The sequence below is a fragment of the Pelobates fuscus genome, chromosome 1 (assembly GCF_036172605.1).
Source record: "Pelobates fuscus isolate aPelFus1 chromosome 1, aPelFus1.pri, whole genome shotgun sequence".
Classification (NCBI taxonomy): Eukaryota; Metazoa; Chordata; class Amphibia; order Anura; family Pelobatidae; genus Pelobates; species Pelobates fuscus.
In genome coordinates, this window is record NC_086317.1 from 465,278,452 (window position 1) to 465,302,523 (window position 24,072).

At 39.5% G+C, this 24,072-nt stretch overlaps 1 protein-coding gene across 1 annotated transcript in view; it reads right to left on the bottom strand.

The window, feature by feature from the left end:
* The window catches only part of TENM4 (teneurin transmembrane protein 4), a 1,183,725-nt gene that overhangs the window by 76,946 nt on the left and 1,082,707 nt on the right, over positions 1–24,072 (bottom strand). The window contains exons 18-19 of the mRNA XM_063431236.1: positions 17,170–17,355; positions 5,771–5,917 (exon numbers count right to left, since the gene is read on the bottom strand). Of these exons, the coding sequence (XP_063287306.1) occupies positions 5,771–5,917; positions 17,170–17,355 (333 nt within the window). The remainder of the gene's footprint in view (positions 1–5,770; positions 5,918–17,169; positions 17,356–24,072) is intronic.

Here is a 24,072-nt window from a genome sequence, read left to right on the forward strand (position 1 = left end):
GATCACACAGGCACATTCTGCAGGTTCCCAGGTTACTGCCCCACTTTTAGAATATTGCCTCTTCAGTAGCAAAACCTGGCATTAATGAGGCAGTCTATGAGTATATACAAATATTGCAAAGCTAACTCGACGTAGAGGCACATTCACTAAGCAATGGGAATTAGTACTAAACTTTAAAATACATTTTGCAAAATTTAGGATCTAAAACAGATTTTTGCTTTTTTTTTCTATTTTGGTAAGAAATTTGAGTTGTAGGGATCGTTACATCTTATTAATTCTCCTTTGCAGAAAACACAAAAATTTTCAGTTATTGACAGATTAAGCTAAATTAACACAATAGTGTTAGAAATACAAATATGTATTCATACATTATAGTTCTGGAGTACCTGTCTAGGCTTCTGGCCCCCCTCGGAGTGGAGTTAAAAGGTATTTTACTTAACTTCTATCCACTGTCACTGTGAGACAGGCCTCCACGGCTCAGATCATCAAGCTTGATGATCTCAGCCAATCCGATGCTTTCCCAAAGGAAAAAAAGCATTGGGAGGCTACCGCACATGCATGACAAAAGGCTGAGCTACACCAATCCGCATCTCTATAGTGTTTAGTGACTCCATGCAAAGCGTGCAGATGCTGAATGCAAATGCTGCCCCAGCACATAGTGTTAGTAGGCAGCAATATCTCTGAAAAGGCAGTGTTTACAGTGCTCAGCCTGCAGGGACAGGCTATAAACACCAGAACCACAACATTAAGCTGTTGTGGTTCTGGTGTCCATAGTGTCCCTTTAATTCCAGAGTTCATTGGGTGCAGTCTGTTCAGATTCTGAACATAAATTGCTGGATCCCTCCCCATAATACATAATGGGAAATTGTACCCGTTGTGTTCCATTACATTGTTCTTACTCTGCTTTCCATTTGATCTGTAGCACTGCACTGGGCACAATATTATGAAAAGGGATTCTTTTTTGATCATTTCTCCATTTTTATGCTTAGACTTTGTTCCTTAGCGTGTAGATAATCTATACCACAGGGTGCTCTTTTTGCATGAAAATGTGGTGCAGGTCACTGGATTAAGCAAAGAGCTGGAGGCATACTAAATCGTATAACATCACTGTGACTGTTTGTGTGCTGAGCTTAATGTTTAGAATCCTGGCTCACTGACACAAAATGATCCAAAGTCTTTTCTTTGTTATGGTCATGGTAACAATATCCTTCAGGCTTGTATTAGTGCGATGAACGTTAAGTGAGCAGACCAGTTCTGTGCTTAAAGGGATACTAAAAATATGTGTATATACAATATCTCGGGTCAAATATGCTGTTATCACATCCGCTTTAAACGTGTGTAAAAAAATAAATTAAAAAAAAGAACAAAACAATGTTTATGAAACAAAAGCAAAAAAAATATATAAAATGTAAAGAGCTATTGGTTGAGTCAACTCGTTCAGAATTAGATCAAGAGTTTGTGGTAGAGATTTGGAAAAAATATTGAGAATTTACATAGGGACATTCAAGCTAAAAGGAAGTACCGGTATATTATAGAGATATGGAAGTTTATCGCAGGGGTATAGACAGACATTTCTCAAGAGGGAAAAAAGATTCCTCTCCTGTAACCCCCTAGAGGGGTCAAGCTGGAGTCAATGTAGATGTGTTACGTATGCAAGAATCCGAATGGGTGTGCATTTTTCAAAACAGAGTATATCATCATTGGAAAGACCATTTAGGAATATTAGGACAGGGTATCCTACTAAAATAAAGATTTAAATGGGTATCATAGAAGGGAAAGTTGATGGGTTTCAAGAAAGGAATGGAGAATGTGTGGCTCAAACCATTTCAGTATAGTTGGGTCCCCCAGGTGTTGGGGTCTTCTGTAGGAGATGCATCTGTAGAACAAAGCATAGTAAGGGTAGTTGTTGATCTCAGCCAATGAGAGTGGTTCTGCATGGTCCATCTTAGCTCTGTAAAGCTAACCAGATACTTGTGCAGAAGAAGACTGGAAAGCAGGGACTGCTGCCATAGGTGTCCAGCGGGACCCAGGAAAACTGTACTAAATTCTTACCATGGGATTGAGCAATGGCACTCCTGGCACCATAATCACTAGAGGCTAGTGATTATAGTGTTTGGAACGTGCTTTTAAAGGAAAATTCTAGGCATCCAGATCATTTCATCTCGATGAAGTGGTCTGGCGGCCACGTGCCCCCTGTTATAACTCTGCAGCTAAAAACATTGCCGTTCTGCAGGAATGGCAATGTTTTCATTGTACAGCTAACCTGCCTGTAAAGGCGGTCAATGTGACTGCCACTAGAGAAGCGTCCGCCACTAGAGGAGCGTCCGCCGTGAAATAGCAGAGTAAAACTCAATTTCAATCAGCCATGCATTTTGTTGTCTGGTTGATCTTTCCTACTCAATAGCAAACACTGAAGGACAACATTGTTTAGAATGATCTAAAGAATGCTGGGAAAGGGTTGCTTTTCCCACCAAGTTCAAAAAATTTTATGTATGTCCATTTTTCCCCTATTTATTGCGTTTTGAAAAGATTTTGATAGGGCAGTTCCCATAATGAAGCTCAACCAATAAACAAACTAGCTTCACTATATTTAAGCCTGCTCAACTATACGTGTCCTGTGCAATTATAAGAAAATAAATATATATATTTTTAAAATTTTGCTCTCTCTCCCCCCTCCCCACGTATTGTTCCTCCGTATGGGACAAAAGACAAGGCGATAGACGGCGGTTAGCCATACATAAAGCTCACCTGTCAGGAGGGGTCAAGTTTTTATTTTCAATTTTTGTTTCATGAGAATTCTGGGTTTTTGGAAAAAAAATAAAAAATGAATGAGGTTTTCAGGCGACATTCAATAAAGTCTATCTTTATAGCGCAGGGACAGTACTGCGAGAAATCCTGTTTTATGATGCCAATTAAGAAAATCTCTCGCTTTATGATGGCGGCACTTACACTAATCCTACCTTGTGAGCCAACTCATTTCAGTGTCAGACAGGGTAGGATTATTGAAGCAATCACTTTGCATTCGCAGTGTCTGGAGAGACGTCACGTCTGATCAGTTTCTCCATGTATAAAAGACCAGGAAGGAATTATTCATAGAACAACACATATAGGGAGACTTTCACTTAATGGAATCTATTTTCCACGGTAAAAACAGGTTTCACTTAGAGATAGAATTATACAAATAAAGAAAAAAAGAAAAACTAAAACGCAGACATAGACTTTACTAATTTATCATTCACAAACAGACATGGTGATGAACAATTTATGCTACTTTTGGAATCTATGCAATAAATATTGGGAATCGATTGGCGGGACTCTGCTAGCAGAGAGGTCTTAATATCCTAACTTTGGTACGAATTTCCCTATGCACTGTCCTGTGAATAAACAGTGGATCGTTGGCTGACGGTTTATATGTGCTGCCTGGCACTATACACTCATCAGCAATATGACCGGCGGTAAAGTGTAATCCAGTGTTATGGCAGAAAATCAATGTTTAGAGGAGGATGGACCACCTTAATATTAATTATCTGGCAAAGCAGAGGATTATCAGAGAGTACGGATGCACTGCCTGCATTGAGAGATTGATTTTGAGGTGCTGTTCTAATCAATCTAAAAAGCAGGGGGATGATGCTAAAAGGATTACCCAGTTAAACGATTATCTGTTCACTCTGGCTCCCTTAAAACCAGCAGATAACCAATGATCTCTTATATAGCAGGTTCTACAAGACCCAGTAGTTGATGCTTTCTATTAAGCTACTTATGTATCATCCCGCACGCAAAATGGGGCTTCCAGGTGGGAAGGAAGCAGCATAAACTACGTGGGGGAATTAGGTAATACAGATGAGAAGAAGGCAGAGCAAGGCTATACAGGGGGTAGGATGCACTACATGGCTCTGCAGATGGGAAGGCGACAGCCCAACAGTCTACAGGGGAAAAAGGCAATATAAGGCTCTACAAATGGGAATTAAGCAGAGCAATGCTCTGCACACGGGAAGGTGGTAGAACAGGTTTATAGCAGATAGGCTCTGCAAATAAAGGAGACAGCATAAAGCTATGTAGTGCAAAGAATATAAAGCTGGCCTCTGAAGCATAGAATGAGGCAGAAAATTACTATGTAGTGTTTAGAATGCAGCGCAAGGCTCTGCTGTGTAAGAATCCAGTGATAGGTTCTATTGCGTGAATACAGCACAAGGTGCTGCTTATGGAACAAATGCAGCGCTAGGCTCTGCCGTGTATAGAATGCAGCGCTAGAATGCAGCGCTAGGCTCTGCCGTGTATAGAATGCAGCGCTAGGCTCTGCCGTGTATAGAATGCAGCGCTAGGCTCTGCCGTGTATAGAATGCAGCGCTAGGCTCTGCCGTGTATAGAATGCAGCGCTAGGCTCTGCCGTGTATAGAATGCAGCGCTAGGCTCTGCCGTGTATAGAATGCAGCGCTAGGCTCTGCCGTGTATAGAATGCAGCGCTAGGCTCTGCCGTGTATAGAATGCAGCGCTAGGCTCTGCTGTGTATAGAATGCAGCGCTAGGCTCTGCCGTGTATAGAATGCAGCGCTAGGCTCTGCCGTGTATAGAATGCAGCGCTAGGCTCTGCCGTGTATAGAATCCAGCGCTAGGCTCTGCCGTGTATAGAATGCAGCGCTAGGCTCTGCCGTGTATAGAATGCAGCGCTAGGCTCTGCCGTGTATAGAATGCAGCGCTAGGCTCTGCCGTGTATAGAATGCAGCGCTAGGCTCTGACGTGTATAGAATGCAGCGCTAGGCTCTGCCGTGTATAGAATGCAGTGCTAGGCTCTGCTGTGTATAGAATGCAGCGCTAGGCTCTGCTGTGTATAGAATGCAGCGCTAGGCTCTGCTGTGTATAGAATGCAGCGCTAGGCTCTGCTGTGTATAGAATGCAGCGCTAGGCTCTGCTGTGTATAGAATGCAGCGCTAGGCTCTGCTGTGTATAGAATGCAGCGCTAGGCTCTGCAGGGGCAGTACATTGCTTTGTAGTGTGATGTATAAAGCACTAGGTTCTGCATCACATCAAGTATTCAATGTATGTCTATGAGCAGCTTCTGACTGGAGGAGTGCTTGGTGCGCATGCACTTCGCATCTCCATGAGAATCATTTAAATCAGACAAGAAAATGAATAAGAAGTCAGAAGACCAGCCGACAACACAGAAGACGAGATACCGCCGGCATGATGGCAGCGCTACAAAAACGGTAAGAAAATTAATATTTATATATATATGTAAAAAGGAGGTGGCACGGGGTCGCTAAACATGTCCCTAAGAAACTATAGGAGAAATAAAACGGCCCTTTAATTCCAATATGGAAAATTTGATCAATGTGGGTTTATTCACCAACATGTGATCTGTTTAAGTCAAAATACCTGATCAGTAAAATAATTAACTTGGTAAATGTTTCCAATTTGTATACTTTGTTCAGACATCCCTTGTCAGCTCTCTGCAATTCCCAGTTCAAGGAGTGTGTGCGATACAGAAAGCTGATCAATAAGTAACGAAGTGGCAATAAGAAACGCTGCACACATTGTGTCTGTCCGTGTGAGTTAGGAAACATACTGAAATGACCCTTCGTTGGAAGTGAAGAGATTTCAACTATAATTATAGGCGGCGTAATTGACAAACATCACCTGCACACTGATAGACATTTCCAAATAACAGAGCGGTTATTCGAGCGCATTCTGCAATTACTCCAACAAGGCATGAGCAGCAAGTGCTTGATACAATGATGATCTACAGAGACAGGCTGCGTCGCTGCGCTGCTTACCTGCGTCGTTATCCTTGCTATCACTGCAAGATGTTTCCATAGATGTGTCACAGCCAGATCCCCTCCAGCCCAGATCGCAGACGCAGTGCCATCCATTGACGTCCAAGGTGCACCGGCCATTCCCATTACACAATCCAGGACATCCCTCTAAAAAACAAAGATTTAACAAAGATTTTCCAAGGTGTATAAAACGAAACAGAATTTATACAATTCACATTAACAGGGGAACCAACTCTCGGTACCAGGATCCAAACAGCAAGCCATTGTTTTTACTCATTACTCTTAGCCAGGAGAGACAGCTCTCAGACTAAATCACTCTCAGCAAACACAAACTTAGATACTTATGTGAGATGCATTTTAGAAGTGCAAGAATTATTTCATTGGAGTCCTATAGTAGGACAATTCCCATACATCTCCTTATAGGAAGACAAAGATATGTCGACAATAGCTGTCTTATGACAGTGATGGCTAACCTTTGCAACCCAGATTTTTATGAACTACAATTCCCATGATGCTCAGACAGCCTGAACAAAGGAAAAAAAAAACAAAAAACCAGAAAACTAGTACTGTTGTGTAGTGTTTCTAAAGTTTGAATTAGAAATAAAAATGCAGAGTGCAAAGTCCATCACAGCACCAACTTTCTCTGAGTAGCACCAGTAGACCAACTGGTACCCTGGGCAAAAATCAACTGAAGAGACTGCGGATGGAGGATTTGGCAGGATGTATTGTCCCGCTTTAAAATCAGGAAAAAAAAATCATTAAAAAAAGTACTGTGAAGAAAAAAAAAACTAAATAATAACGGATACAATTTATTTGCGTATTATACTACCAAAAATAAAATCTTTAGCACCATTGACATTCCACAACATATCACACCATGTAATTCCCCCCCAGGGCTGTATCTGTCAATAAAGGCTACAATATAACCACCTTAGTAAATATAACATGGATCTCTGTATCTCATGAACTCCACCTGTCACAGATGCGTAAGATTCAGGGCAGAAGTATTAATGAAAACTAAAAAAAAAAAGATTTCCATAACGGATAAACAGGTTTTGTGCCGGACTTGCAACCCATCTGCTATCTGGCGAGTTTTTGGCTTTACATGAACAAACCCACAAATTATTATTTATAAAACACCAACAGATTCCGTAGCGCTGTACAACAGAGTAGCAGAGTAGAGCCTAATATATAGCACAGGATACCGCAGGCTCTAGTTTAGGTACTAGGCACTAGTGGTGGTAGGATAATATAAATTAAAAATTCTTTCTTTATTTATTTATTTATGGAAAAATGTAACAGTGATTGCTTCCTATTAAATATACAGCATAAATCCAAACAGAAGCTGCCGTTTGAGCAGAACTGATATAACTGCCAGAAATGTAACTTTTTTTAATAAAAAGCAAGTTTCATCAAGTGAAAAATTCTGGAAAAGATACAGACGGCTAAAATATTCATAGCTGACTGGTTCATTTCAGAACCGACTCAATGAATGTATTGAAAGTGAGAGATAAGAAGTCGATAATTAAGAATGACAAATGGATCGGAAAATGTGGTTATTTCAACACTGTGTTGTTTAGAACCAATAAATGTTTTAAATCTATTCAGCCACTTATTGTTCGTGCAGATCGGGTTGAAGTGCATCACAAAAAAGCAAGTCAATTAAAGAGAAAAGGACAATAACTAATTGAACACAGGGTTCGGAGTGTTCTTTAAAAATGCACACGGCTGGAACATACATTTCAAATAGGAAAGGATGGGTGAAATCTGATATGACCGTTACTGTCTTACAGTACGATAAGGGCTGAACACAATTATTCTACAGTACAATATTGATTAAAACTGGCTATTTAAAATCTGAACTCGCTGCTACAAATTAAAGGGTTTTATTCCCATCGCTCACTTGGACTGCAAATTGTATTTAGATTCCCTTGAATATTTCCAAACACAAACTACATAATTTACCTGCTGGGGAAGAGAACATAACTTATCTGTTGTGGACACTTCCAGCATCATGTTATTAAGAGGCAAACATGTAGTTCTACTGCATCAGTTACAACTAGTTTGACTGATGGTGGAAGGTTGGCCTCGTCATGTTGGGCTGATGGTGGTAGTTGGACTATTTCAAATTGGGCTGATGGTGTTAGAAGGGCTATATTAAGTTGGGGTTATGGTGTTAGATGATGTTATATGGGCTATATCAGGTTTGGCTATTGGTGGTAGATGGACCATATTAAGTTGGGCTGATGGTGGTAGATGGGCTATATCAAGTTGGGCTGATGGTGGTAGATGGACCATATTAAGTTGGGCTGATGGTGGTAGATGGAACATATTAAGTTGGGCTGATGGTGGTAGATGGGCTATATCAAGTTGGGCTGATGGTGGTAGATGGGCTATATTAGGTTTAGCTGGTGGTGTTAGCTGGGCTATATCTATTTGGGCTGGTTGTGGTAGATGGGCTATATCAAATTGGGCTGATGGTGGTAGATATGCTATATCAAGTTGGACTGATGGTGTTAGCTGGGCTATATCTATTTGGGTTGGTTGTGGTAGATGGGCTATATTAAGTTGGGCTATATCAAGTTGGGCTGGTGGTGGAAGATGGGCTATATTAAGTTGGGCTGATGGTGGCAGATGGGCTATATCAAGTTGGGCTGGTGGTGGAAAATGGGCTATATCAAGTTGGGCTGGTGGTGGAAGATGGGCTATATTAGGTTGGGGTATATCAAGATGAGCTAGTAGTGGAAGATAAGGTATATCAAGATGGGCTGTGGTGGAAGATAAGCTAGATCAAGTTGGGCTGATGGTGTTAGATGGGCTGATGGTGGAAGATGTCCTATATTAAGTTGGGCTGATGGTGTTAGATGGGCTATATCTATTTGAATAGAAACTGAAACAAGGTACTATTTTAAGTGCCTCTCATTTACACAGGTGTTATTAATTATCTGTACCACATACAAAGTAAGTATTTTTTTGTCGTGGTCCGTGAAATACCTGTGGTCTTGCCCTTGCTCGCCGGGACTGCTAATGAAGTTCCATTTCATCATTAACAACATCAATTTCATCCATATTTGGGTGACACTGACTCAGAGAGTCGATTGATGCATCAGCTTATCAATGCTGCCCACAGATGGACACAATTGATACTGTTAATGTGGAAGGGGAACTTCCTCATTAGCAATGAGGCCTGCAGTCTGGTACACATTACCATGCACTTTACGTAATTTGTATTCTGTCAAAGGGACATCAATTAAAAGGACACTGTCTATAGACACTATAACCATGTCATCTCATTGATTTGGTATTGGTGCCTGATGTCTCCTGACACTGTAACTCCATTCCGTACTTGAACATTTTCAAGCATGTAACTCTAAATACAGGTCCCTGGCCACCCGCAGGCTGGCCCATACAAAGGTGCAGATTATATACTTCTTTGTAGCCATACAGATTCATACCGGCTATTGGTGTGGTGATAGGCTGAAAGCAGTCAGCTGATACTCACAACCAATCACCACCGCTTCCATTCCTGCTCAGATTAATGCTTCCACATAATCCCAAGGAACACAGAGGGAATGGACGGCTTGCAATATAATTTAGCATTAAAACAATTAAAGTGGTTTAAACATTAGACACTACAGCCAATTCAATGAGATGAACCAGTTAAAGTGCCTACAGTGTTCCTTTTACTAATTGCTGTGAGAATCATAATAACCCTACACAATGACTCATTGATATCCTAAAGGCAATATTTTGAGCATAAACCAAAATGACCCTGGTAGTCATCTGAGTGTCTGCAACAAAATCATTTGATCACTTTTAGACTATGAACGTAAAAATTGTAAACATTTTTTATTTTTTTTTATTGCTTATTTGCTTTGTGGTTATTTTTAAAAGACGGGTTCCTTCATGTAAATCAATAGGTTATGGTGTCTTCTAAACATTCTCGGACTACTTCTGCCCCCAATCACATATTCAATTAAAACACTTTAAAACAAAGTATCCCTTTAAACCCAACTGAAGCCCTTGGGGATATACAGGACAGGAAATATAAAGTTAACATTAGATATATTTTGGCCTATGGCTAACAAGCTAGTTAAGACCCTAGGTAGCTGAAGAAAGTTAGGCAGTTGCAAATTATCTGTTCTGACTTTCATCAATTCTTATATCCAGCTTATATTAAACATTTGTGTTGTCTAAATACATGTGAAAGTGTAGCCACTTGCCAAATATTTTTTTAACCTCCCCATCAAAAAATGCACTTTATGTAAACCGGAAGCTGCCGTTAACGATAGCGACTTATAATCTGTGCATGGTCAGCGACCGTTCTCTGCCAAAATACCAATAAGAAGCAATGCTAGGAATTGTTATAATTGTACAAGGAGTTTTTTTCAATTAATGATTAACAGGAAAAACAAGCTTTGAACAACTGCAGTGAAATATATTTGCTGAATTTTATCATTAACAGACTGTGCGCAGATGGAAGAAGACATTTCAAATGCAATGATGTAACATTTAGGTGGGATTTGTATAGATATTTTTTTGGTGAAAACAAAGACAACAGGAGCGTAAAGGAAGGTAAGACTGAATACAGTACCTTTCACTACCTTATCCAGATAGTGAGCTTTGGGAATAAAAGACAGGACATTTAAGGTAGGGTTGATTAAGTGCTGGGTGCTAGCCGGCTGAGCAGAGGCTACAACGCACATAGGGAAAGAAGAAGATGGCAAATTAACATAATAAACATGGCGCAGGCAGAGTAAGGCGGGTGAAACATGAACATGCGCAAAGTCACTGCGGCTCTTTTTAATTCTCGCTGTGGTAGCCCCAGGAGACATGTAGATAGGTTAGACACGGCTTAGCGGAAAATACACACATATTAAAAATACATTTATCGTATCCTAGGATCCAAGTACGTCTTAGGGTGTAGATGTAATTACTTAACTCACTGATACTAATTTTATTGACCTGACAAGGAAGAAAGGTGGAGTTAAACCTGCTGGGAATCTAACCTACTACCCTGATGTTTGAACGGGTACTAGAGAGGTACGGCCAACCCCTCCAGTGTTCCCATGAATATTTTAGATTGCAATCAAATACGGTTTGTTCATTTTTAAAGAAAAGATTAGTTCAAATGAATAACCCGCAGTTCACAATCAGTACTTTTTGCTCCTATGCAATCTACACAAAGAGATTGTTAAAAAAAAAAAAAAAAAATTAAGAAAAAAAAATTATTTAATCTTTACTTGTTTTCATGAAAGACAGATTTCAAAAAGGGATTCTCAGAGGGAACAATGCTTCCAAAGCCAGAGAAGCGAAGGCATTTCTAACCAATTTTGATGCTTGAACGGATTACATATAATATCTCAATTTCACGCATGTTGCTTCATTTGCAGTATATACTTCCCAGTTAAAATTAAACATTTTATGCAGTAACATTAATTTGCAGTAACTTTAATTCTCCTCTCAGAACAAAAAAAAAAAAAAAAAAAAAAAAAAAAAAACTAACAATATTGCATAATTGGGAATTGTCTAAAAAAAATTAATGGAAGCAAACATTAGGATTAAGCAAAGAAAAAAACAACTGCACTTTCCTGTTCTCTCCTTCACCATGATGCATCGAAATTAGATTGCTAGCTCTTAGGGATAATAAACTTTGTTTGAGAAATGCAATGTTACATATATCAGGTCTCAAAAACTGAACTTGCATAATTCACTAATAGAGTGTAGTACAGAGGTGGCCAATTACAAAACTAATATTAAAAATAAAAGTAAAATTGCAACAACTAAAATATTTGAAGAATATATATATATTTTACAGTTGATTAATTAGAAATTCACGTTAGAATCATTCCCTTCGGTTTTAAAGTTCTTACAATCTACACCCCAAGCGCCACGTCTATACGATTAACATGGCGGTTCTGGATAACGTAGCTTTACATAATTTCGAAAGACTACGAGGTAGATAGCGATAGCCAAGTAGATAGCATTTTAAAAAAATGGCAATAGCCTACATAGAACTGTGTTCCACACGCCTTTTATGAGTTTTAGATTACAAAGACAAGCATCTGAGTCTACTTCATACAGTCTTGATTCTAAAGATTAGCCCATTTGTTAGGAGATTGCAGTATTATCTATATGGCAGAAAAATAATTTTCTTGGTTAAAAAAGTAAATATACGCTAGAGAGCTTCTGCTTTAATTCAGAACTTTTACTGCCAAAAATGTTTATCCTGAACAGAAAGGGCTTCAAAGAACTAGTAACCCGTTTTACACCAGATCACTTTAAACCAGGGGTATCAACTTCATGAGGAGTAGTTTAAAAAGTCTGATATTTATTAGCCAATATGTGTAATAAGCAAGAATATTCAGTGATCCTGATACATAAGGTCCCAAAATCAAACTAAATATCTGAAATAGGCACCTTTGAGGTTGGCTTTAAAGCTGTGTTCCCTCTAAGTAAAATTTTAAGACAAGGAATTATAATCAGACATGCCTTACAGACTGCATTATGATTCAATTCGCCCCAGAGTGATAAAAGCATTAGTTCATCCTGGGGAGGACTGGGGGGTAAATAACGGGATCTCTGAAGTCTGAACTAGTTATTCGGTTGGTACACAAACAAACTAGGTTCTATCACCATGATGGGGTATGCAAACAGCAGTGCGTTGTTATTATAAAGGCCTTTTTCTTAACGGTTGATGGGCCGGTTACGAAAAAGAATGCAAAGAGGGAACACAGCGCGAGAGTCTAGGTTTTGGAATTACAAAGTAATGATGAGGGCAAATTAAAAGGAATACTTTTAGTACCTGGATCTAGCTAGAACCCATCTTACTTGACCACCCCACTTCCAGCAATGGTATTCATCTTAGAATACATAAATGAATTGCCCTGTTACGTATGAAGAGTGGGCTCAGACGCTTGCTTGTGAAATCCATTTTTATGAATGCCTCTCGTTCCTGTAAAAGCATTATGAATGCAGTAAGCAGAGCAGAGATGGATCATCGTGTCTTTATTCAGTAAAGCAGAATGGGCAATAACACAAAGATACAACAAAAAGAGGTATGCCATGCAGACAGACATTACAAGGACAAGGGAAAACGCTTACCGCAACGCTTAATGCCATCCCGAGTCAATGTCCTTTCATCTGTGCCAATATTATGGACTTTATTACTTTTCATTCTCATCTTTCTATCCTGTCCTCATTGACGTTTATGACTTGGCAGAATTGTTTTTAGATTCAATAAATTTATTGAACCAATTCTTGAGGTAATAAAGTTTACAAGGTCAGAGAATATGCACGATTTAGGAACGCAATGAATTTGGCCAACAGAAATCTTGTCGGGTCTTAGCAACCACACTAAGGGAGAATGGGCTTACACTTACATAGTTTTAATAATAATAATAATAATAATAATAATAATAGCAAAACACCATTAGTAGGGGATAAATAACATGAATTAACATTCATTTGATAGCTTGAAAACAGTCAGGAATAACAATGTTGTGATTGTGAGACATAAAGAGTTAAAATACTTCTAGCCTGCAGTCTATTGCATCTTGTAATTAGTTTCAATGTAGAAGAAAAATGTACATGCATGCACACATACAGGTAAACCGTACATATACATATACAATAGATGCCCAAATATTAGAAAATGCCCTCCCCCCACCAACCCCCCAAAGTTCTTGACTTTTAAGACAAAATTGTTATCACATTGGCTATTTAGAATCTCTTTGGAAGCGATTTTAAATAAACTGGGCAAACAAAATGAAAGAAACACTTCGGGCACCATAACAACTTGCTTTAACAATTAATAATTAAGTTGTTATGGTGCCAGGATGTTGCTGAGCGCTTTCTTACCTGAAGGGGTCTAACCGTTCTCAAATGGTTTAACACCAAAGGTTGCCTACACCCGACCGCTCTAGCCAATCAGCGGTGCTCCTGCCAGCGGAACTCCGCACTTCCTAAAAGCCAATTTCAGAAGCTGGATGCCACTGGGAGGACTGGAGACCTGATTTGCAAACAGTTTAACCCTGCAGGTAAGAAAGCGTCCATTGACCTCCTGGCACCGTAACAACTTAATGTTGATAAGGTTGTTATGGTGCTCAGCCTCAGTGTTCCTTTCAGTCATTCTTCCTGCAAGATTCTCAATCTCTCAAAAGGTTACGGCCCCTGTCATGCGTTGCTTCAATGTAACAAGTAAGGGATGAGTCGGATTTGTTCAATTCAAGTAATTAACAGACTTCCCGCATTAACGTGTGAAAGCGGTTAGCAGAATTTTGTGACTATGGGCACTTACTTATGTTAAATACCTTGTGCCTGAACGATATTTATATACACATATAGCTCTACTTCCTTTTCAGAGTAGGAGATATAAACAAGCTTTTCTAGGTCGGATTGTATTTCAGTCAACAAAAGGCTTAAAATGAATTGTCACTTCCACTGCTTTTAAATATTATGTTTATTTTTTCCCTATATTTAACAAATATGGATTTGTGAGGTGTAAAATATAAAATTAAATGTACAAATCCACAGCTCGCTATCCTGCAACTGGGCGGCTCCATCTTAGTTCCCTGTCAATCATTGTTCTAAGCTCTGTCAGCATCTGACACAATGTTTCCTTTCATTTGCAATGCTTGTCCTCGGTTTGCCTTGTCTGAACTGGATTAAGATCTACTTTGCTAAATCTTTAATATTAATTAAATGGGGGGAAAAAAAACATCTTAAGAAAAAAAAAAGTTCAACACTAGTCTCGGGGTGATTTTCAATGTTTTACTTAATGCTGTATTTTCCAGAGTTCTCCTTTAAAGAGTTCTGATAATGGGCCAGTCATGTGACCAAGTAAATGCTAGGTATCAGGGGAGGTTCTGGGAGAATGTGAAATGCATCTTGCTTTGTATAACTTGGTCTTAATCAATGTCATTCTTCACCTAAAATCAATATATTCCTCATCTACTTTGTCTCTGCTGTATTTTGTATCTTCATCATTCTAAGCCCTCCCCCACCACCTTTCCAAGCACCCGTTTTTGTCCATCCCAAAGAACCAATAATTTCTAACACTTTGGCCCTGCAATACTCCCTCGATTATAACCAATTCCACAAAGAGAAAGCCAACACAAATATAGCCAACCTTTGCCTTCAGTAATAGAATACACAGTGAAGAAATGTTAGTCTGAACTTCCAATAATAGTTCAGAGAAAGCCCTGGAGGTTGTTTACTGCAATCTGTGCTAAGCCAACAGGACATTTTTCAAATCTGAACAAAAACAGGCAGATAACAGGTCCGAAACAAAAGTTACTGCAAGTAAATGAAAGGTACCATTTGATTTAGTAACTTATTATTTGGCCTCAAAATCCGGGTTAATTTTGCCAACAAACAATTTTAGTAAAATTTTAGTTGACTAATTTAGACTAAAACAATTCAGATGACAAAAATTAAACTGGCTTTTAGTAAAAAAAAAAAACACAAATAGACACAGAGGGGCTGGGGAAGTGGCATAAGAGACAGATAGAGGCTTTAACTAAATCGATTTCTAATTGTGGCGACTAAAATCCACTGGAGATTTAGTTGACTAAAACTAGACTAAAACTATAACAATTCAGATGACTAAAATACGACCAAAAGACTATGACTAAAACTAAATTGAAATTTGCCGCCAAAATTAACACTGCTCAAAATGGTCTCCTTTCTTCCTTTCAATTGGGGATTAGAACACAGTAACCCCAATCCCCAAAACAGGAAAGGTAACTATGATTCGACTTACCTCCACCACTGAGAACCAAATAAACAACAAAAATGTGAGCATTCCACTTTAAAATGGTGATCTAGTGAATGTATATTGCTAATTGCGTAGATTATATTCCTTTACTGTAAACTTAATATCAGACCTTATTATTGGTCACTAAAACCAAACTTCACCATTTATACACATGTTCCACAATAATGTAGATATGTTGGAACAGAGGGCAATCATGGACAGATAATACAAAGTTTAAACAGGATAAAGATAAATAGGATACAAGTGCCTGAGATTCTATTCAGTGAGAACAAGTCCTATAGGCCATATACCTATCCAAACATATAGGTTTATTAAAATTAAACAATATAAAATAATATTTCTATAAGATTTTTGGCTACGACATTTTAAGATACCTACATAGCCAAACAAAAAAGGGTCAGCAACGAATATATAGTGTCAGAAGGTAATTAGTCACTGTGTACAACTTCATCTAATGGAGAACCCGAAATTCTGAAAAGGCTTTACTCTCACTATATAATAATAATAATCGAAAAGCTTGGCTTAACATTTGAATTCCTATGCTACTAGCCAGGCCTTAAAAATTACTTGCCACTGCAAGCCAAATCATACACTGAGATAAATTTCTACCCTCCAAGCTAAATTTCCACTGGCCAACGGCTAGCAGTAGGTGGACATTTTTAGTCCTGATCTAGAGTGTCCATCTGTCAAGTATAGATAGAATGTTAACCCCAATAACGTAAACATGAGTATCGTTGTATTTGAAAATACACATGCACACTGTATTTCATATTAGCTGTATTAGTCCCATGGGGCTGGTGCAATAAGAATCATCATTGCAGTTTGTGGTAATGGCTCTTTAATTAGCATGGGCTTCTAACACAATGGTTGGCAGTGGTGTTCATTAAAAAGTGCATTTGATTTGGTAAATGAAGCCACTCCCAAATGCTCATTATCTTAAATAGCCTAATAAAAAATACATTTAAAAAAAGTATGATACACTGTAATAAGCTGCGTATTTTGATTGTGTATATTGTGAATTTTATATCGAAAATATTTTACCTAATTATGAGAAAACGAGGGAGAGATATATAAAGAATGAAAGAATATAGTACCTACAGATCTTGATGTTCTACTCCTTGCCATGATGTTCCTTGCAGAACACAGATATTTGTATCTACCATAAGCTAATAAAGGTGTTACATTTGATCCTGTGGCCGTTCTGTACTCCTTTACATGGCTGTTATACGGTTATTTCTAGACTATGAAGTTTATCGTGTAATTGTGAACAATTGACAGAAATTAAAAGAGCAAGACTGGAAAAATATGCAATTATTCACAAGTCTTGGTTTAGGGAATAAACCCAGTATTCGTCTATCTTTCTATTTTTGAGTGTGCCTGACCTACCTATCGTGCGAACGCACATATTAAGAGAAGGTGCTAGAGTTTCATTTGTCTCAGCCACATACAGTCATCTTAACAGCAAATGAAAGGACATTATTTGGACACGTCACCGCCATGAATACCCATGATGCCAAGTTGACGCTGCGCATGCTGCAAGCTGTACCAGATATTTGTTTGAGGCATGCCTCTCTCCTTGGCGTACAACTCTGAAACCACTGCATTTTCTCACTCGCCCTACCAATAGTGCAGTGCTCTCCGTTCCAGCCCGGGCTGCATTCACACTTCCCGTCTCGACATGTCCCATGTTCAATACAGCGTGGGTGGCATGCCCGCTGGTCACAGGCTGTGCCCATCCAACCCTCATCACAGCGGCAGCTTCCTCCGATGCAAGTGCCATGCCCTCCGCAGTCTGCTGCACATATCTCTGCAATGAGCAAGGAAAGAAAGACAAAAAAAAAAAGAGAGAGAGAATGGAAAGACAATAAAATGAATGAATTTAACAAACTGCAATCAAGTTAATTAATTAGTCTAAACCTACAGAAAGCTACGACTTTGTACATCTATTCCTGAAAGACACATTATTACATTTCACGCTGCACCAAAAATATTTTTTAATGTATAGTGCTGTATTTTTGACATGCAATGTATTCTAATGTAACTGAAAAAAAAGTAAACAACAACAAACAATGCCAAAAAGAGATAAATCAGCAGAATATTTCACTGTGTTGGAAGAGAGATTGGCGATAGGAAGAAAGAGACATGAGACAAATTAAAAATTAAACTGGCAGTAAATGGCTCTTATCCATGGTCAAATTCTGGGTTCAGATTTCTGTTTATTGTTTATAAAAAAAAAAAATGTTTTAACTAAATTAAGTAAATGGGATAACTTCATTTAGTTTACTACTAAACAGAATGCCAACGGAAGCAATCAACTGGAACTAAACTCAGACTGACATGGTTCTTATCCAATGGCTATAAAAAAAAGTCATATCTGTCCATGTACATTGCCCAAGTGGAGTATGCAATGTGGACATCATGTCGGGAATTGAGTGGAGTAGTCTTTCTCAATTTTCTTCTTTGCTTTGACTAGATACAGAGAATGTATGTTTGACTGGATAATTTACCGAGTGTTGGAAAGGGTTTTCAACATTAGATTAGGGAACCTCAAGATAATTCTCTGTTTGCCATACGTAATGAGTATGGAGATTCCTCCAATTTTGTTAATTGTCGATCCATTCTTTGGTCATTTGAGCTTATCCAAAGTAAATTTTAGTAAATACCTAAAGCCCACTCAGGCTGTTTTACGGCTTAGTGAAAAATCCCTTGAGTGCTATGCAAAAAAAAAAGAATGTGATGGCCCTCGGCTAGTCAAATGCTGAGTGTAGTTACTTTACAATGACCGGGAAGCTGAATAAAGAGAATGTCAAATAATCTCCTAGGATAACATATGGAGAAAAGGAGGGATGGAAAGACCACAGCAAGCAAATAACTCTTTTATAGGATATATTCGGGCCAAGATTTTCTAAGCATTACTTTGTGATGTTGTGCACTGGTTTTTGTCTTTCGTTACAATTGGTCCCATCCGCACTCTTTGCACATTATGGGGCAAACCATACATTAAAAATAATAATGCTGGGGGGCGGGGCCGGACCGCCGAGCTGGCTGGTCGCATGCGAGATCAGCTCCTGCAGCATAATATGAGAAACAGCGACTTTTCCACGAAATTTGGCGCAAAACTGGCCGGCAGTGGTGGCCCTGGACGGGCAGAGAGCCCTGGGATCCAGGGTGAGGCTGGCCCAACAGGCTACAGTCCCCTGGAGGAGGAATCCTGCCCGACTCTCTTAAGGCCTACTCCAGAGGCGAGTGGGGCGGACGGCCGCTGCCCTGCCGCCTACTGTTCCGGGCTTAGAGTCGGACCCGTGGGGATGCCGGCCCCGTTCCCCCCCCTCTGGACCGGGGGGGTGATCCCGGTCTACACCCACGAGACCCAAACAAGCCTGCACCCTGATATCTCCCGCCCGTACTGCAGACCGCATGTCGGGCCCAAGATGGCCGCCAAGCACCAAACCCTGCAACTTCGAGAAGATTTGAAAGCACAAGCATGGAAAAAACACCTCACGGCTCAACATACTTACCACGAATGGGAAGAAGGACGAAGCGACAGCTACTCGGCCCAAATGGCACACAGCGAGGCGACATGCTCGCCGATGGACCCCCGAGAAGGGAACTGCACTGCGGTACGACGCCACACACCACGCAAGTTACCCCATCGCATCCGCACTCCTATACAGCGCTCCCACACACCTCAGAACCAACGAGAAAGTCCTGACCCAGGGGCCAGCCGATATGGAAACCGGGTGAGCAAGCAAGGCAACCCGCAGGGGCTATTCCCTGCCGAAAACAGGGATCCCATTCTGGAACATGCCACATGGACTGTCACAGGGTCCGGGCCCAAAAGGGGAGCCCCATAATAGAGACTACCTGCGGGGAAAACTGGGTTTCTTTACCTATAGGCATCTGTTGAGTGCTAGCCAACTTCCCTGCTGCTTGCTTGATGGTGATAACGGCTTACTGCTAATCCAACGTTAAAACATACATGATTCCCACCCAGTGGTTAATCCAAGCTTATATTTACATGCTTTTCTGTTTTTATGCATAATGTGTACTTCTGCCTCTCTTATTCAAACAATCACAGGCAAGTGGCACTTATACATACTCACTGTAAACTACCTGTGCAGTTTCTGTTAATTTACAGGTCCTTATTATCTCACAGACGAGCATAGCCTAATAATCAATATGTTACACACTTTTAGACTACAGCGTGCATCTCACTCTACACTAGTAATGAGTACTACTATCCTGTTCAGCTTATTTTATTAACACTTAATAATCTGTGTACATTCTCATGCACAAACCATGTTTTCCTCATATGTCTCTTCTCTAACCAGGTCTCCATGACGTGCATTATGTTACCATATTTCAAACCAAACGTGAACCTTAACTGTTGTATTAGAGATCATTTAAATATTATAAAAAATGTGCCTGAATATTAGATGCCATAACGTGTAATACCATTGTTTGCCTATTCTACCGGATGTCGCTGTTGTGGCGCATGCCGGCTGTCTGGTCATTCCGTGCACAACCAAAATAAAGAATTAAAAAAAAAAAAAAAAAAAAAAAAAAAAAATAATAATAATGCACAAATAACGTCAGCACCGAGGCTTGAAAACATTAACTATAGAAATAATAAATTGCGTAGTACATACACACACACACACACACACACACACATATATACGGTTATATGCAGGGTACATTGGCATTGTGACAGGGTTATGCAATGTATAATCATATACAGTAACTAAACCTCATTATTATGGCCCAGGTCAACGGTTTTTAAAACGTACATTTTAGTGGAATTCGCAGCTAGTTTATAGTGAAGTTAGCGTGCTGGATTCATTACGTTGTGTGTATTGACTGGTCTCAGAAACACATATAAAATGTATGTATGTTTAGGTGGATGCAGCAGCATTTTTATATGTTTATCTATACACACATTTATTTATATATATTATACATACACACACACACACACACACACACACAGATACAGGCTGGGAGAGAGATTATTCTCCCACTCTATACGTAGTGTCTTGATGTCTAGAATAAACCATATTTGATAGAACATAAACAGACTACCCTATCGCCCTCCCCGGAACACAAAGAATTTCTGCATCTCACATAACACTAATCCTGCTGACAATAAGACTCTAAGTAGATTACAAAGACCGAGAGGGGGAAGATGGACGCACATTGTAAAGTTCTCCCTTCAATGATTTGCCCATTCTCTTTTTAAATCTAGCTCACTAAAGCTTTTGTGCTGGGCAAATCCAAACGGGAGTCAAAGCTGGGAGGGAAGGAGGAACGTCTTCTGAAGTGTCTTACACAACTCCTATTTCATTAAAAACTGGATAAGTGTGAAAACAATGCAGGGGTAGGTGCTGCTAGTACCAATGAGGGCTACACATGCAGCCATTCTAACATATTTTCTGTATGTGTGGCGTGATACAGATTCAATTTCCATGATCGCCTTAAAGGTTCTGTTCGCTCAGTCTCAGCGTTGCAATAGGATCGTCATATTAACCATGTCTGAATGAATAAACCTTTTGCAGAAATCGTTCTTTAATCACGTCGAGTTTGGCAACGTTCTTCTTTTCGCCAGGACTCTTTAATTCCACCCTGTTGTTATTTAACAAGAAGTCTAAACTAAGAATTGTGAATGAATTGCACATGATAGACCGATACAGCCAAATTGGGGGGAAAAGTGGATTTGTGAGAACTTTTTTAAATTCTGCTATTTTTACTTAAAATGTGTAATTCCCTCCTCAGTTCTCTACTGTGAACCTGTAAGATAAATCGAGAGGCACAGTTTCTTAAATGTGTGCATGTGTTTATTAGGGCTAAAAAACAAAATAATTAAGAAAAATACTTGTTTTGTTTCTTTATGGTTGTGTTTTTCTTTATTTTGTTTTTTGTTAAGCTTAGTGTTATACCTGTACATATAACATAGTTTAGACTATTACAATGTATAAACGAAATGTTATTGTCTGTGAATTATTTCCGTCATTGGGGCAGCTGAGTCAAGAGTCAGGTGAATCACTGCATATTATTGAATTCTTGATATTTTATGGGTGATTTATATCATGATATAACTGCCATGTGAATGAGCATAAAAACATTAAAATGTAAATATAAAGTGAAAAAAAACGAGAAACAAATCTACATTTATTAGCATGCTGTAGTAATTATGGTGCCCTGGTGCCCTTTAACGTAAGCAGTAGCTTTAGAACGTTTGTCTTCTGTCTGTGTTGTCCATGGGGTCTCATCTCTTGTTTGGAGCTTCCATTAGATCTCTTAGCTAAGGGTGTCCGTGATTAGTTGATTACTTTCAGCCAATGAGGTAAGCCCTGCACCACCAGGCTAAGCTCAGGCAGCAAGCTTTTGGCTCTCACTAAGGCGGGGAGCGGACTACTAAAAGTTTTGACTTCTTACATTGGGAGGCGCCTAGAAACTCTTGGCACTATAACCACTACAGCACTGAGAATTCCCCTATCTCGGAAGCAGAAACCTGCCTATCAGCACATTGCTGGTGGAGATGTAGGACGGAATTGCCTGCTCGGTGGCTTTTGTCCGTGGCGGTGGTGGTAAGAAAAGGAAGGCTGGTTGGACCTCACTGTGGAGGAAAAAATAAACGTGTGTACCTGTGTGTATATAAATATGTATGCATGAGTCTGTGTGTGTATAAGCCTGTGTGTATGTGTGTTCGTGAATGTGTGTGTCTGTGTGTGTGTAATTTCCCTACGAAAGGGAAACTGGGGGAGCAGAATGAGACGCAAAAAACTAAATCCATAGTTTGGGGGTGGGGCAGCATAATAAATTTCTCTCTCGGTACTGGACAGGCAAATGTTAGATTTTGTCTTATATCGCACAATTCATTTGTGAACGCAGCACAAATCACTGTGAAGTGAATAAGCCACCGCATATCATTCCCCTCCGATGCAGCTCGCCATATTATGCGCAAAATGAAAGAGAGAAAATGTACTCCTATTATCTGCAGAGTTTTCTGTGACATTTAGAGCTAATTCGGAAAGTTTGTTTTAAAATTGCCCTAACAGAAAAAAGGCACAAATTGCATTTCAATTTGAACTGATTTTGCCTTTTATATTAAATAGTTGGAAGCAGGTTGCTCTCTGAGCCAATTCAATTCTCTCTTATTAGTGCTGACCTGATTAGTTTAGAAACTGTCTGCTGGGAGTAGAGAGAGATAATGAGATAACAACAGACAATAGGTTGTTAAGAACAAAACTTAATTTTCCAAATACAGTATATTTAACCCGTTGTATGGAGACTGGAATACTTTGCAGTATTTTTATTTTCAGTTAGGGGGAAATCTGTACGATTCTACTAAAAACCACAGCTGCAAACATTAGCACTGCATTTGCTTGTCATTACATTTCCCACAGACTCAAAAGGCTTTGTGCACAATTTAAAGGGACACTATAGTCACCAGAACAACTACAGCTTAATGCAGTTGTTCTGGTGAGTATAATCATTGCCTTCAGGCATTTTCATGCAAACACTGGCTTTTCAGAGAAAAGGCAGTGTTTACATTTCCCCTCGAGACACATCTAAGTGGCCACTCCTCAGATGGCCACTGGAGGTGCTTCCTGGGGCAGTGCTGCACAGTAAGCAGCCCTGCCGTTCCGCGTCCCCACGCTCTGCATGGAGATGCTGAATTTTCCTCATAGAGATACATTGATTCAATGCATCTCTATGAGGAGGTCCTGATTGGCCAAGACGGCATTCCCTATGGGAAAGCATTGGATTGGCTAAAAATCGGCCATTTTGATGATGTCCCCGAGCTGGAAATAAGGTGAGTTTTACACTTTTATAGGGGGCAAGCAAACAAAATGGTGGGTTAAACACTATAGGGTCAGGTATACATGTTTGTGTTCCTGACCCTATAGTGTTCCTTTAAACATAAACATATATAAATATTCCAGCATTTCACATGGACAAAGAGGGACACTTTCATTTTTAGGAGTGTGAGTGGGGGTGTGGCAGGGGGCAGGTCTGCTCTGAGAAATTTTAGCTAACTTACTAATTACAATTTATGGAACTAAAATGTAATTTAGAATAAGAACAATGTATCTTGTTGACTGTCTTTAACCTACAACAAATATGTTTAGAAATCAGATTACTGGGAGTATTATTGCTGCGGAGCTCTGGTATACAATTCAACACACCAACAATATGGAGCTCAATGAAAAGAGGGGCATTAAGATAAAAAGAGGGATAGAGTCATTTGGACCCAACATAGGGACTGTCCCAACATAGAGACACTGGGAAGTATGATATTCTTAACCATTAACCTCCCACCCCCCCCCCCTTTTTTTTTTTTTTTTTTTTAACGAGAGTTCATTTAAGTATGAATTGTTGGGAATTCAAAGTGAGTTTAAAAATGAAAGCTAAAACAGGCAAACTGAATGCGGCAGTTTTGACCTAAAATTGTAAATTCACTTTAACTTTTTGGCAATTCACACTTTGCTGCTTATTTGGAAATGTGCCAAATCCACTAGGT